The sequence below is a fragment of the Xiphophorus maculatus genome, chromosome 15 (assembly GCF_002775205.1).
Source record: "Xiphophorus maculatus strain JP 163 A chromosome 15, X_maculatus-5.0-male, whole genome shotgun sequence".
In the NCBI taxonomy this organism is placed as follows: domain Eukaryota; kingdom Metazoa; phylum Chordata; class Actinopteri; order Cyprinodontiformes; family Poeciliidae; genus Xiphophorus; species Xiphophorus maculatus.
Genome location: NC_036457.1, coordinates 8157257 through 8173928, shown reverse-complemented (window position 1 = coordinate 8173928; position 16672 = coordinate 8157257). Strand labels below are relative to the sequence as shown.

Here is a 16672-nt window from a genome sequence, read left to right as displayed (position 1 = left end):
AGTTTCCCCTGGTTCAAATACAAATGCTATGTTATTGCATTTAAGGTAATATAATGTTTATTTGCTTATTTAAAAAGAATTTGAATTTTTTGCATCTTCTTATGCATTTCTAATATTGCAAAAAAGGCTTAAGTGGTTAAATGAAAAGTATGGAGAGTGTGCCAATTTTTTTATCCGATTAATCATCAGAATAATCAATAGAATAATCGATTACTAAAGTAATAAGATGCTAGTTCCTCATTTAGCAGGCTAGTTGGAAAGCTGACCATACCAACTCGGCCCTGCACGGACCATTTAGCTTCTGTGCAGCTCTTGAGATTTTGTTTCCACTCTAAACTTGCCAAGGAAGCTAATTAAACTTGACTTTGGCTGTAAAAGTCTGCTTTCTACACAAGGCTGTTTGGAGTGATGCCAGTCATTGTTTTGGTCTATTAGGCTCAAATCTCTGGTGGGAAAAACCTTCAAAAAACAAACAAGGGAGTCGCTTTCAAACAGTGACGCCTGAGCTTTTATGCATCATTCAGAAACAGTCAAGAAGTTTCCTTAATAGAGATCGCTGCTAACTTGATGTGGAGACCAAGAACCCTTACCAGCAATCAGACAGAGACCTAGGAGCAGCTGACGTTTGACCAGTAAGAGCTCCATTTGGTCGTTCACAGTGTTTCCTCCATGTCAAGACTTTCACTGTTCCAGGAAGCGGCTTGGCGCAGAGCGACAGGCGTCACCCAAACGTAAAGAGATGGAAAACTCCTCAAGTCAACGAAGCAAAATTTAATCACAAAGCAGAAATAAACTCAAAGATATTTAACATGTTCATATTTGCTATGAATTCTTGCTTTTTACTTAATGTTTTTCATTTTTTATTATTTACTATTTTTATTTTTTAGTGATTCATTTTATTATCTTTTTTCACTTAAATTTATTAGGGCTGCAGCTAAAAGTTTTTTGTAATTGACTATTCTGACGATTAATCGGGGAAAAAAAGATCACATTCTGCAAATTTTTTATACAACCACTTAAGCTTTTTTATGCAATATTAGAAATGTGTTAAAAATACCAATAAGCAAATAATTTACTTTTTTAAATGAGAACAAACTGCAATAACAGCATTCCTTGAGTGTATGCTTAATCATTTGTAGCATCTTCTAACATCTGCATTTGAAAATTTCAGTCCTTTCTGCTCGACTTATCAAAATAGTGGATCTGTCGATTACTTTATAGTAATCAACAGTTAATAATTGGATAGCAAAATGCGGCAATTATTTCAATAATCAATTCATCATGATTAATCAAAGTAATTGTTTCAGCCTTAATATTTATTTGCTTTTAGAGTGTTAAAATCAGTGGTAGGAGAAAGCTTGATTATTAGCTTATTGGTATGAACTTATTTTATTTGCTATAATAATAATAATAATAATAATAATAATAATAATAATAATATATATTGATTCTACTTTAACAATCTTTTTCCTCTGGTTCCCACCTCTCTTTAGTCCTAGTTTTAAAGTTGCACTCTTTCGATGAACATCTGTACTGAGGAGAGCAATGACAGTGACCAGAATTTAATTTCCTTTCACCGGTCTACCATGAGTCAGCACAATGTTACAAAAACTCTCACGTTCCTACTGAGATTACACCTCTCGGTTATGCTTAAAAACGAACAGAAGATCATGGATATGGTGGTAATGCTGAATTATCTTATCTTCAGTCTGCATAAAATTAAGCGGCCTGAAACGTGATGTGGAGCAGCAAACGTATTTTTCATGTCTACGTGGCTTGAGCGAACTTTCCCCCCATATACCTGCCCATATACCTCCGTTATCAGAGCAGGAGGCAGGTTGAAGAGGGCAATAAAAGCTTTGTTACCGGTGGATCTGGACTATATGGGCGGGTCTGACTGGATAATCATGCAGATGTCAGCAAACAGCCCAACGTATGACTGTTCATGGTCAAGGTCAGTGAAAGAGGAAGTTGATGTGGCTCCTGATCAAGAGAATATTAGAAGAAACATTTACAGACTGATATATTCTGGATCAGAATGAAGATCTAAAACACATAAGCAGCATTAAATATTCTGCACTTTTAACTATTTCTTATTTAAGTGACATTTTAAGCCATTTTATCCTTATTAGCTGTGAAAAACAGCAGACGTTAGATAAAAAATCAGGTGATTTCTGTCAATAAACTTAAGTTGGGTCCTCACAAGGTATTCATTAATATTTATTTAAGTTCAATAAATGTTAATGAACTTAAACATGCGACCAAAACAACCAGAAAACGTCTCATCCTTTTCAGTCCCAGTGACTGTACTGGAAGAAATGGTAACAAATATTGAGCTGAGTCTTACTGGGAAATATGCCAAAGCCTTTAATGTGAGCTTTTCTCTCTACTGATTAAATATAATAAAGGTTGGATTTTCCCAAAATTTTCATTATGAATTATCCTACTACAAGATTAATTTATTCTAATCCTTTTTACTCTTTACCCCAGCGTACCAATACATGTTAAGTGTATTAAATCTAGAAAATGTGCATTGAAAATGAATATTTTAGCTTTGTTAATGCTACTTTTTCATCAATTCTGTGAATGAGCTTTAGTTTTAGCACATTTTTCTATGGTAAGTTAACCCCAATAAATTTTTGATCCTTGGGAAAAAGTGTTTTATACTCCAAAGACACTCATTACAACTGTGTGAACAATATGAAGGATTTAATCCTGAGCTTGTCTGGGTTATTAATTAGCTTGGCCGTAGTAGAAAAAAGGAGAAGAAAGTCAAAGTATTTTGTAATAAGTACTTGGAGACAATTCCTTCTTTTGATGTGCAACAAATCAGTATTTATTGCTGCAAACTTATCAAGCTTTGTGTTCAACAGCCACCATGTGATGACCAGGCAGTCAGACTCCATAAATCAAACTTCAGATATTTCCAAAAAGCAGCTTTAAGAAAACCAAACACCAGCAAAAAAAAAAGAGAAAGAAGAAGAGACGGTGCATTTAAAGGAAAACGGATTTTAGCGTATTTAACACCCACTTCTGCCCTCGTTCGGCCTCTGTACTCCCACCTAGCTTTCCCATCTGCCATTCACAGAGGGCTTATGATGCTGCAATCTGGGAGGCTGAGATTATACGGAAAGAGAGAGGACAGGGGGGACAGCGATGGGAGGGTGGGGCTGATGGGAGGGGAGGAAGAGGAGGAGGAAGGCGGATTTGAAAAAGTGAAGAGCCCTTGATGTGGATTCATCCAGAATATTACTCAATATTCATGAACAGATGCAGCCTATAGAGCCCCTACAGATGATAACACAGTGGAGGATGGACGGCCTCTATTAAGGCTGGCTGACACTGAAACAAGCAGGGTGATGATGTTGGATTTCAAACACACATGCATTAAAATGTCTTGTTCTGTTTTCCAGTGGTGCCTGAACTCACCGACGTGGGTCTACTGAAGAGGACAACGAAAAGACGGGCAGTGAGGACATGTAAACAACAGAAATGGCTACAAAGACGAGAGAAAAACACGCAATAAATATGAGATTCTGCTAATAAATGACTAAAATGGTGAGAAATCAGTCAGAAATGTGTGCTTCCACTAATATGCTGTCAATAACTAAGATTCCATGTTTATGGTCTAAATACAGGCTGAGAGTTATTGCAGGAATCAAATGAAGAAGCAAATAAATCAATCCCACTAAATAGCACAGCAATAAATGAACCATATACAAGTTATGTGTCATTTTAGAGCATTAAATATACAGACCAACTTCAAAAGCAAGCCTGTATTAATTAATTGGGACTAAAATGTGTTAATTTCAATTAATTAACTAGATTTTAAAGTGTAATTCATTATTATTTTTTAACAATTTTATTTTCTTCTTTCTATGCAGAAATTCCGACCTAGAAATTTTGTATTGTGTTTCAGGTAAATCTGATGAACATGCCGTATCTGCAAACAAAAAAATGGACAACAAAGCTGTTTCTTTTGGCCTGCCAGGGATTCATTTTTGCTTCAACAAACTATCTGGTGGGACGCTGGAAAAGAATGGTCTGTCAGATATACCAGGATTCCAGGTATATCTGAAAGACCTTTTCCCCAATTTGATGGTTGAATAACCTAAATAATTGAATAAAAGAAAGATATGCTAATTGTTAAGCTATGTAGCTATTTTATCAATACTTTTGCAGCAAAATACAACTGTAGATCTTTGAAAAGCAGAAGTAGAGCCTACTGCACAACCAACAAGAATCCAGAAAGTGGTTTCAACAACAACATCTTTTCCAGCAGTCATTGTATGGAGCATACAGCTGTAAAACCAGCTGACCAAATTCCTGGAGCTCAGATGGGGTTGCTAGGTAACAGGCTGGGATTCGCTGGGGTTGCTAGGTAACAGCCTGGGCTTCGCGAGGGTTGCTAGTCAAGGGACAGTGTCTGCTCATTTGTGACGTTTTTGAAATGGCTCATTTTCCAGACACCAAAAAACATTAGCTTGTTGCCAGAAAATGGCGTGGTGGTTTCTTTTAAGCACTTGGACTTGTTTTTAGAAGTAGTGGAAACCCAAACGGAAGTACAGACATTTTCAAAATATGAATTTTACATAATATGTCCACTTTAAAGAAAAATTGTAATGTGGTAAAATCCTGCTTGACTTGAAGATCAGACAAAAACTCAAAATCGGTGCAGCTTTTAAAACGTGATTTGTAGACAAAACTCTACCCTCTACAGCTGAACAACAGAAAAGCCTATTTGTTTATCTTGTTAATTTCTTTTCTTTACATGGATAAAAAATGCAGAGAATTGTGATGTTCATGCTCTGATTGCCAAAAGGATTATAAGGAAAAACAAATATAAGACGAGCTGCTCTTGTAGTAAAATCTGTCCTTAAATGACACAGCAGAAGCAAAGCTGTAGGGTGGCACAGCGGTCTAACTGCCTCTGCTATCATCACCACCACCACAGTGAATCACACTGCTCCCCCCCCCACTGTGCTTCCTTGATCAGCAGCCACATTAATTCTCTTGTTGACTCTGCACCTGAACCAGCGTGGGTCTAACTTCTCAGCGATCAGCATCGTCTACACGCCTGGAGCGCTCCCTGTCCGTCCCAGTGTAAAAACCTGCTGACTCAACTGATCGTATTGATGGCTGATTAGAGTGTCCTGTAAAAGAGGGAGGAGCTAAAGATGCTTTCATTACAGATTTAATGAGTCCTTTGGTTTGTTGCCCGAGTGGACAGAGAATCCTCTAGAGAAATGCGAGCCTGGCTTCATAAATCACCTTTTTTTTTTTTGGTCCTATCGCCGCCCAGACGGAGAAGCACAAACACACACACCCTCACATATCAGGGAAGGTCATGGCAACTTCAACCTGATGATCTTTGATCTTTTCTGATCCAGCCGGCAAAGAAAACACACAAAGGTTGACTTTCCCCTCGAACCGTGACCAAAAAAAAAAAAAAATGTAATCAGGGCCAACCATCACCGAGGTCTCAGGTGGATAACAGAGGAGAATCTGTGGGGCAAGGAGAACGGGACAGCACGGAGGAAAAACTGCATCACTTCACACAAGAGCAAAGATATTTTTATCCGCTGGATACAAGGTGGCGACTGTATACGAGGATGTTGCATATTTTACATTCTGTCACGAGACACATGTTTTTTTAGCAAGATAAACTGCTCCATAAGCAAATGAAAGCCTCCTTACTTTATCGTATATGTTATGACAAATTTTTGCATATTTGCAGCAGTTTATTTGCATAACCAAGCATAGTTATGGACTTTTCTCACAGAGCGACAAAGTGATGAATTGTTGGACAAGAACCAATGAGAAAAGAGAGAATGTAATCAGGTTCTTACCTGTAATGTACATGTGTGACTGTAGGAGGCCTGTAGCCAAAGATCCACGTCTGGATGTCCATCGGTCTTGCTTTGGGGTACGCTATGGTCACATCTATAACCCACTGCAGGCCTTTACTTTTATTAACTGTCATGAAAGAAGGGAAAAAATGGGATTTGTGAAGATAAATAGCAAAATCTAATTCAAAATTCACATATTATTCTAACAGTGAACTGAATTTTAGTTCCAGACTTAAGTTTCTCAGTCTGTTTTTATATGATCACGTTTAAAATCTAAACACAAAATTTCACTATAAATTTTGGAGAGACAATTCAGTGGACAACAGGATTTATATATGGAGCCTGTACAAATCCCTGACTGAAAAGACAAAGGAAAAAGGGAAAAAAGGACTTGCAACTTTAACCGCGTTAAAGTTTAGACATGATGGGAATGCACAACCATCATACCGCTCAGGAAGGATGTGGCTTCTGTGCCCCAGAAATGAAAGTGTTTTGGTCCAAAATGTGCAAATCAACTTCAGAACAAAAGCCAAAGAAGCTGGCAAGACAGTGTAATTATCCACAGTCAAACTGTCCTTCAAAGACCTTCATTTTTGAAGACATGTCCTGTGGTCTGGTGGCCATAATGACCATTGTTAAATTTAAAGGAAAAAGTGGGACGGTTGCAAGGAACACCATTCCATCTGTGAAGTTTGAGGGTGGCAGCATCATGTGGTGGGGTTGTTTTGCTGCAGGCGGAACTGATGCATTTTATAAAATAGATGTCATCATGACTACACAACATTATGTAGAAATAATGAAGAAATATCTAAAGACCAGCCAAATGGGTCTTACAAATGGACAATAACCCTAAGCATCCAGCCAAAGTGGATATAAAGTAGCTTAAAAAGAACAAATGTTAATGTTTTTGTGTGGCCATCACAAATCTCTGATCTCGGTCCTATGAAAAAGTTTTAGGAAAATCTGAAAGGGATATGAGGGAGTGAAGCGACCTGCAAACCTGGCTGAGTTACACCAGTTCTGGACACAAACTCCAGCAAACTATTGTGAGACGTTTGTGGAAAAAATCCAAAATGTTTGAGCCAAGTCATACAGTTCAAAGGCAACGCTACCAAATACTGAGAATACTTCTGGTTTTGAAGACATTAATAAATAAATCTCTTACATATTTCATTCATTATTTTGACATTAAGCAAATAGAAATACATTTAGTAATTCAAACTGACCTAAAACGAGAGAAGTTTCATTTAACTTCAGACAGTGAGAAAGAATCTAAACTTCTGCTTTCAGCTGTATTTTTACACACACTCTTTTCCCTATTTCATAGCCATTCAGACCCGAATAATACTTTAAATGAAATTTCAGATGTGTCGTTAAACTGTGTCATTAAAATAAAAAATGCAATGAGGCTGAAAGGTTGGTGACGGCTGATGGGATACGGATGGGAATCTGCTGCAGGGATACTTGGCTGGGTCAGTTCTGTAGCAACACATTTAGGTAAATTAGATGTTGTGCAGCAACATCTAATTTAGATTAGATGTTTAGCAGCAAGGTCGGCTCATCTAATCTTTATTATACATCTCGCTTAGAGCAAAACTACATAATTAATTTGTTATGAAATATCTTGAAATCATGACAGAACAGGCAGTTCAGAAGAGCAACAACATGAGTCACTTCTGGAGAACAGTGATGGGAAAATCTCCAACCAAGAGGAAGACCTCATTCCAGTCTCAACATGTTAAAGAAGAGCCGATTTCTTGGACACACAGACAGACTTTGCAACAACCTTAAAGGAAAACAAGCTAAATAACCTTCGGAAGTTTCTGTTCATGTCGGTGATAAATGTGGAATATGTTAGCAGTGCCCAGTAACTTTTCTTTCATAATGCAATAGATTATGTCACATTAGGTGGTTTACCCTGGCTCCCTGTTCTTTAGAGTATGTATTAGTGAGTCTGAGTGGATGCAATTAAGGGCGCTGGTGTTTTGTTGCATAAAACCGGAGCTTGCTATGACACCTTTCGCACCGACAGAGGCAGATTTTGTGGGCGGGACATTTTTGTTCAGGTTAAGAACATAATCGCTGCATCTGTAATCAGGTTGGTCAGAGGGAAAGATGGAAATTTGTAGAAATAAGGTTCTTTTTTGTGTCAAAAAAGCTGAAAATATTTTTAACAATAAAACACTTTGGAAAAAGTGGGTTTTGTCCACAATCAACAAGATTACACGTAGGTGTTATATTGGGTAAAATTTAAGACTTATGTCTGAATGTTTTTAATTTTAATTTTGATACATCAATATTTAAAAATAAGTGTGCGAGTGACAGATCTCTAGTCTCTACATACAAGTGGGTAACTGAGAAGGAAAAATGTTTTTTGTGCTTATAAATAATAAGCAAATATATTCTGCTGTGATCAATCTTCTTGAAAAATTTGATCATTCCAATTTGTAAATGCATGCTTAGTAAGTTTAATGTACTATTTAGCTTATTACACCTTTCAGTTATGTCATATTTTTATAAAAACTGACATATTTTGTCACATATGTTCATTAGTAATGAAGCTAGCTCCTCTTGGCTACTGGTAAAACAGGAGGCATATTTTCATAATATTACATCCGTCACCAGGTGTTTTTTGGTTCAAATAATTTTACAAAGGAGCTTAATTTTGCAATTTTAGTTTATTCAGATAAATTTCTAGCAGCAAAAGACCACATGTTAGAAGAGAATCTTACTGTGCAACAATATTTGACACGATGACGTTTCATTTTGTCAGATTGATTCACACAAAATCAAGGACTGGAGCAAAGTCAATACTTCCTTAAAGAGACACATCTTTATCAACTTGCAATAAACAATTGAATTTGACTGGAATGTATTATTTGGGATTGAACTTGCTGTTTGAAATTGGATCAAAATCTGGCCATATGATGGGTTTTTACTGAAATTAACTGGACAGACTGAAACTGAGTCAAGACAGAATTGGATTTACTCTGACCTCTAATTTAGCCAGTTTATAAGGCATAAATACAATTTACAAAGTACAAATCTCGTATGAATTTAAGGGAGATATTTTGACTGGAATAAGGTTTTATATATGGAACCTGTAGAAATAGATAGACAAGCATTAGACAACTATACCGCTTTGTAACAAAGGTGAAGCAAAGGCTATTCTCACCCTGCAGACAAAGGTGTCCCAAATTCAGCTTTTTTTGCTGAAATGTGACCTATATTAGATTTATGATGGTCTGAACAGCACAAATCAGATTTTTTTTCCCAGATCACTGATGATGCATTACGTCCAACTTTTATATCCATGTGTGCAACAAACTAAAAATTTTCCTTGGAAATAAAAGTCTTGCCAAACACAATAAACAGACACATAAACCCTCACACACACAGGATGGACATGCAAAAGATTTCAGGGCTCTAGATCGTTCAATCTTGAGATTGTTTTAAATATTATGAAGTGAATGATCACGTAAAAGAAGAAAAATTTATATTTTGTTTAAAGGTCCAACACCTAAACAAATCCTAACCTCCAAACTGATCCGCCGGCAGGCATGAACTAAACGCTATTTTCCTCTCAAGCTGACAAGTCTGCATTTGCTTGTCAAATGTAAAAACAGCCAACAGCAGCAGCAGCCTTCGTCAGCACAGACGCATCTGAAACAAACCTGAGGTGAAGCAGGGGCGCTTATTTGACTGCCCTGGTAGGAGTCAAAGAGCCGGCTGCTGTTAATGTGTAGCAAGCACTTCCCAATCAAAGCACACTGGCTTCTTTGTGCAGGGGAAATGTGTGACAAAAGAGGAACTCAATTTCACAACCGACTGCATGTATTACATCAGACTCCGTAAGAAGATGTAAAAGGAGAAATATTGACAAAAAGTAACAATTTCAACACTTTGAGCAGAGTACAACCTGAGCAGGAGAGGTTGAAAACCACAACAGGAACGTTACAACAAAGAGCCGCAGCTCAATACATCATTTTCATGCCACGCCAAACGGACCAGGAAAGACACCTTATCATTTACAACTGTCCAACCGTTCACCATCCAGGCCACTGTTCTGAATACTATAAACAGAGCTGGAGCTTTCTGTAGTCAAAGCACAAGGAAAAACATTTAGTAGATAATTTTCTAGTCTAACTGACTACTCAACATCTTTGATTTTATTAGTTTAAAATCTAAAGGGTCCCCACACAAAACATTTAACCTGCAAATCCATTTAACTTGAGCAGAGTTGGGTAGTAACTAGTTACATTTACTTGAGTAACTCTTTGTCGAATGTACTTCTTTGAGCATTTTTACTATGCGGTACTTTTACTTAAGTAATTTTATTCTATGTGCAACTTCACTGAATGAAGAACAAGCATGTTTTAACCAAAAACTCACCAGACCAGACACAAACACAAACCTGCAGTTTTTGTTAAAGTTTACTGAAAGAAATTGATTTGGAAAAATATCTATTCAGCCTGATTTTGTCATTTTTTAACGTATTGATATGATTCATTTTTAATTTTTTAAAATACCAAAATTTCCACATCATTTTATATTCTGGTCCACCTGATGATGTATTTTTTAAATATAAAATGATTGATGTTTTGATCAATTACTCAGTATGCGAGTAGCCTTTTTGCCCTACCCACTTCTGAAGTTGAGATGTTTTGCAAAAGAAAATGTGCAAAATGTGGAAAGTTCACGGGTATGAATGCTTTGTAAAGTCTGTGTAACTTCATTCTGACATGCGGGAAGATGATAGCGTTGACAGTTTGTTTACATGCTTGTGAATGCAGCCCTCTTGTTAATTAGTGTCCATTGATTCAGTCTAACCAAGTTTCACAGTTTGACTGCTGCTTCTAATTAGGACCTCGAAGGCTTACTTTCCCTTTAACCTTAGTTTTCAGATGTGTTCTCTGGAGCGAAGCCCAACCTTTGACAAATGCACACCTTTGTTTATTTAACGTGCGATCCCGCAGAGAAGAGGCAGTAGGAGGTAGGGGAGTAACAAACACTCTGACTGGCTGTGCAGCTAAGTGACTTGAATGGCATTGCTGGTATTGAAACACCAGCAGATCTCCTTCCAAAAGTAGAAGAATAAAGCCCTGAGCCACGGTTTCGTAGTGGCTTCCAAGAAATGACAAACAATACTGTGAAATCAACAGCCACGCTCTTTGAAATGACATCGGACTGGCCCTGCCCTCCTGTAAATAGAGGAAGGAACTCCGCTGACAGATATGTGGTTCTATCAGGCCATTCGGCCGACCAATTACAACACTTTAAGCTCAACTTAACTGGATACAGTGACGTGTTTATATTAGGCTCTCAGGGAGCTCCACTCCCACCCTGAATGGTTCCCATCTTCAACCTTTGCTTATCTGCGACTGCAAACATAGTTTTATAATCACACATCGACCTTATCGGTCTGCGAGGCACACAAGGCCTCTCTGCAAAAAGTGACCCCTGTGCATTATATCCGCACTGAGCAGAGCATTTAGCTTGGATGACATTGCGTGGCTGAAACAGAGTGGCACGCACATTTACATCAAATCATATTTTCTCCAAGTGGCCCCATTTGTCTCTGAGTGAGTCAGCAAGCTCAGAGCACCTTGCAGAGCATCAGGGAGGGTCAGAGTGAGGCAGAGCAGCGACTTTGATCAGACACACTCTCACACGGTGAGGACAGAGCAGCAAGGTGCACAGCGCGCTTCTGGGAATGAGTGTTTTCTTGCCCTCGGTTCTAACATGGTTAGCTAAATCCAAGCAGAAGGACAAGCCCCCACGCAGCCGCTTCTTCTTCTTCTTCTTCTCCTGAGCTGCTGTACCAGAGACGGACGCATGAAGGAAGAACTGGGATGAGATCTGGAGGCAAAATACTAAAAAGCAGTATGATGCGTAATAGGGCTTGACTATTTATTCACAGTATATTAACCAATTGGTTGTGCAAACTGGAAGTACAACAATAAATTTACTTCATGAAAAACACACCCATTTAGAAAAAAACTCATTTTTCTATAAAATGTTTCTTGCGCTTGGATGAGGTGGTTTTTTTTTGGTTTTATCAAAATGAGTGTATTTCGTCAAACTGGAATGGAAACACTTTTTTGCATCCCACAAGTCATGTGATCAACAACCTGATGTTACTATTGGCAGAAAAAATTAAAGAGACAACATGAAGTGGTAGGAGGATGATCCCGCTGCATGTTTTTTAATGAATTATTGCATAAATAGACTTACTCGAATGTGATTTTAGATGAGTTTCTTATTTAATGGAAACACTGCAATTGCAAAATTGTGTACTTTCACCATAAGCGGAATATTGAGAAAGTTTTACACAGATTTGTAGTGAAAATGCAGCTATTGATGAGTCTAGTGCAGTTAAAATTAAACGTGTACGTATACCGACTTCAACAAAACCTCCATAAACTCTCAGAACACGTATGATTTATTTTAAAGTTTTAAAAGTTCTTTAAACTTTCCCACAATTGTCTCACTCTTGATAATCTTGTTTGTCCACAAATGTTCTCCAACAAACCTCCAAAGCCTTTAATGACTTACTGCTTTCATTTAGACATAAATGACACACAAGTGGACTCCATTCACTGCTTCAGAGACTTGCACTCCAAAGTATTTTATTTAGAGGTATGAGAGTCTTATGACAAATAATAGCTACTTTGTGTTGGTCGTTAACATAAAATCTATTTGTATTGGAAAAATACAAGCTTTTTGATTGTCAAAAAATAAAAAAAAATGTTTCTGTGAGGTCTCTGTTTTAGTCTGAATGGCAAGAAACCACTTCTTTATCCTGGACGAATAGTCTGTCCTGCAGAGGGACAAACAGACGGCTTGTAGATGCTAGAGCTCAGGCTGTAGGACACAAAGCTGCTTTAGCAAACCCAAAGAAATCTGAGCCACGTTCTCAATTACGCCAATCCGAGGTTACTCCAAATCACTACTAGCAACAACTCAAAATAGTCTTTAAAACTTTTACTAAACAGAACAACTTCAAAAAGGCAGAAACAGAACCTGTTGATCCAAACTGTACCAAGGAAAGTCAGACGACTATCATTAAACCATTTCTTGTTAATTGCCATGTTATCTTCCTGCTCTCTGGTTGTATTTAGGGCTGATCTCTTGGCACAAAAAAAAGAACAAAAAAAGTCACTCTCTTGCAAATCACCACTGGGGTTTTTCAGGAACATTGATGCAATTTCTGGCATCTCAGTCCATGCCACCTCTCTCCTCTCCTGGCAATCTTTGCAACTAGTCGCCTCTCATTTAAAAGCAAAACTCCCAGAAAACAGCAAAACAATGGAGGGGGGCTTAATGCTGCATGCGTCTCCCTGCGGCCCTGCAGCAGACATTAAACAACATTTTATCGAAATCGACAGAGCCCTGTGCGCAGGGAGAAGTTCACACGCACTTGAAGGATAAAACAAAATCCCCCCAAAAAAAGACAAATCTCCAGGAACAGAATTGAACTGCTACATTTATCTGTACTGCTTGGAAAAACATATTCAAAGAGGAAATTAACAGTTGGGGAAAAAATATTTGTATATTCCCATTACCTCTTTGGTTGCGGGTCCCGGAGTCGCTGCCCACGCTTCCGTTCTCCTGCTGAGCCGACAGGGTTTTCAGGATAACGTGGGTGGCCCCCAGGCGAGGCAGCGTGACATGGGTCAGGTGAGGGAGAGAGTTTTTCTTTGCAAACAACTGGCTGGTTTCTCGCCTCTTCCTGAGGAAGCCGCCCTCAGGGAAGAGCACTATCCACTTCCTGTCACGGCTGTGGTAGTACTTTTCTAGATGCTCCTTCAAGTAGATCAGCTGCTTGTCTCTGTGAGCTTTACCCTGATGGAAAAACAAAAATCAAAAAATGTAAATGTAGAGTGTTAACAAAAGTTCCACATGTTCCGCTAAAGCTCCATAGCTTTAGCGTTAGCGCTAAAAAATGTTATTGGGAGAAAAGAAGAGAATGTGAGGAGAGGAAACGGAAATTGCTGCATACACAGATTTCAAAATAGGAGCATGATTATAAATGTCTGAAGAATTCTTAGAAGTCGATAAAAGTTCAAAAAAGATGTTGAAAGCTTAGATATGGAGGCAAAATAAATAAACCAAGTAAATAAACGCTTTAGAATTTATTCAGAAAAGTAAATTTATAGGAAGCCAAGTGTGCTAAACCTTTTCAAAGTTAGCAGAAGTGCTAAACAAAAAAAAATTAGCTCTGCTGTTGGCGGATTTGCAAAAATGATCTCACCACTGACTATATTGAATCTCAAGTGTCACTGCAATGTCTGTGTGTGTAATTTCACAATCACAAAGCATTGTTCGGATGCCACTTTCGGTTGTATATTGTATTTCAGGAGCCATGCAAACTAAATCTGCTTGTCAATTATGTATTTGGGTTTTTGGATGGATTTTCTCTGCCCTCAATGTCCAAAGCAGATATTCACTTTTTGAGGCCAATGAAAAGAAGGAAAAGAGCCCTGAAAATGAACCAATATTGTCATAGCAATATTCAACAAAAGTTTTACAATTACATATTTAAATACTTAATTTCACCATAAATTTACAGCAAGATATTTCTGCAGAAGGCACGGATTTAATCGAGAAGGCTAAAGGATAGACGGACAAACAGATGGATGATTTGAAGGGATGGATGGAGACAGACTGTAATAACCCTGTGTGGACAGTTTGGGTTAAAATCTTATAATTTAAGTAGATTGTATTCCTGTCAAAGCAGAATCAACAAAAGAAACACAAACATTGCTGACTCTAACTTAGCTGCCATGCCACGTTCAAAATGGATGCAAATCATGATGACCATGACAACGATAAGTGCATTAGCAAGGACAGGATGAGGAGCAGCTGCACTGATTTTTAGTTAGCCATGGTCAAACACCATTTTAAATGTATTAGCTCAGCCGGGCAGCTCTGCGTGTTTTAAGTGTGCACACTTGTTTGCCAGTGCAGCTGTAATGTAACACAACACAATTACTGCACTACCAGAGTTAGGGAGTAAAATGACAATTCATTTATCCAAATGGAAAACCTGTGAATATCGTGTAACAGACGAGTATGAGGAAGTTTAACACTTCATTAAAGATACGTTGCAGTTTACTCTGCAGACAAAACCCGTTTCCTCTTCAGCAAATGCAAAGGTTGTGATGGGACTAATTTATCAGCCGGTCTGCTCTGATTTCAGGCCAACTGTCTCTGAAGTGTACACACAGTGCAGTGTTTTTGGCTGAGCTGCTACATGCTTTAATCAGTTTACTTAACCAACATTTAGCTGCGCTAAAACCAACACAGGACAGTCCCAGAAGATTTTCCACTCAGCACGATTATAGAGGGAAAAAAAAGAAAACTACCGTAAACTAAAACAAAAAGAGCTGGTTCCGTTTGACCTATTTGAAGAAGGGAGTTAAAAATTTATTTTAATTTAAGTAATCTCTTTTTTTAAAGTGAATCAAACTGTTTACTATAACCCAGTTTATTGGTTTACTATGCTTTTCACTCCTTTACATAAATTTGGGTATTCAAAAATAGTGCCAGGTGGCAAAAACAAACAAAAAGGAGCAGCATCCACCACTGTTATTGCTATAACTCAGTTTTGATTTTGCAGTAAGAAACCTGTGTGAAAGGTAGCAGATAGTAAACCAGCAAATTAACCAGCAAATATTGTTATACTTGGAGATGCGGTCATTTCTGTTCTGACTTAGTGGCTCCCATTTAGATTTTTATACTTTTTTGTTTTCTCAACACAATGACCGTAGCAAAATGAGCTGCTGTTTCTTTGATAGACATCGTAGCTTTGTTTTAAAGTATGTCCATAAAGGTTTACCTTCAATTTTATTAAACTCAAAGTACAGTCATATGGAAAAGTAGCTGCTTCATTGCAGATCATTTCTGTTTTTGATTTTTTTTGCCACAGTTAAATGTTTTTGGATCAGGAAATTTGGGTAAATACGAAAAGGGAAAAAATGCTACCTCAACCAACATGACCCTCAGTGAAAAAGTAAATGCAACCAAAGTCCAGTAACTAGTTGGGCCAAAAATATATATAATAATACTTTCCAGATGCACTGTACATTCACAAATAACTTGAATGCTGCAAAACTAAGCATTCAAACATTTTTTTGTCAGGGGGATTTATTGATCTTTTTATATATATAAATAATAATAATAATAATAATAATAAGTGATGGAGCTTTGCTGTGCTCTGGTCATGTGCCGCTGTGCTGTGTGTAACAATGTTTGAGACGTTCGTGCCAGTCTTGAGTGGACAGCAGATGCCCTGGGTGACCGGGGCAGCTGCTTGCTGAGTGGATGTGTGAAGGATTCTGGGGAAAGATGTCAGGAATTTACACATGAGAATGCCAAAGGGGGCGATGACAAAAAGGAGGAGGAGGAGAAGGGCAGAAATGGCTGCGATAGCTCAGACTTTCCTCTACAGCCCGTCTGGCTTCACCCTCGGCACAGTGCCTGATGTGAAATCCCACAGCAAAGCGCTGCCATGACCTAAAAAGAAAAAAATTAATTCCCTCCTCTCATGCTGTTCCGCCATGCTCAAACTGTGAGAGATGACGGGATTTTATTCTTTTTTTTTTTTTAACCAAGGTGAAGACATTCCGATTCAGATTTAATGAAATGTAAGCATTTTGTAGATAGAATATTGAAAGAGCAAATGGGGTCTGGAAGCACAGAAAATCTTAAAATAATTGCAACCATGTCCACATGGTGCTGGCACCAGTATGTCATGCTTACACAAAGCAAATCTGTCAACTGTAGTAAAATATTTTTACCATGGGATTGAATAACAGGGT

At 38.0% G+C, this 16672-nt stretch overlaps 1 protein-coding gene across 2 annotated transcripts in view; it reads right to left on the bottom strand.

The window, feature by feature from the left end:
• The window catches only part of lpgat1 (lysophosphatidylglycerol acyltransferase 1), a 53731-nt gene that overhangs the window by 12081 nt on the left and 24978 nt on the right, over nucleotides 1–16672 (bottom strand). For both annotated transcript variants that reach the window (XM_014470264.2, XM_023347853.1), the window contains exons 5-6: nucleotides 13415–13694; nucleotides 5850–5976 (exon numbers count right to left, since the gene is read on the bottom strand). In XM_014470264.2, the coding sequence (XP_014325750.1) occupies nucleotides 5850–5976; nucleotides 13415–13694 (407 nt within the window). The remainder of the gene's footprint in view (nucleotides 1–5849; nucleotides 5977–13414; nucleotides 13695–16672) is intronic.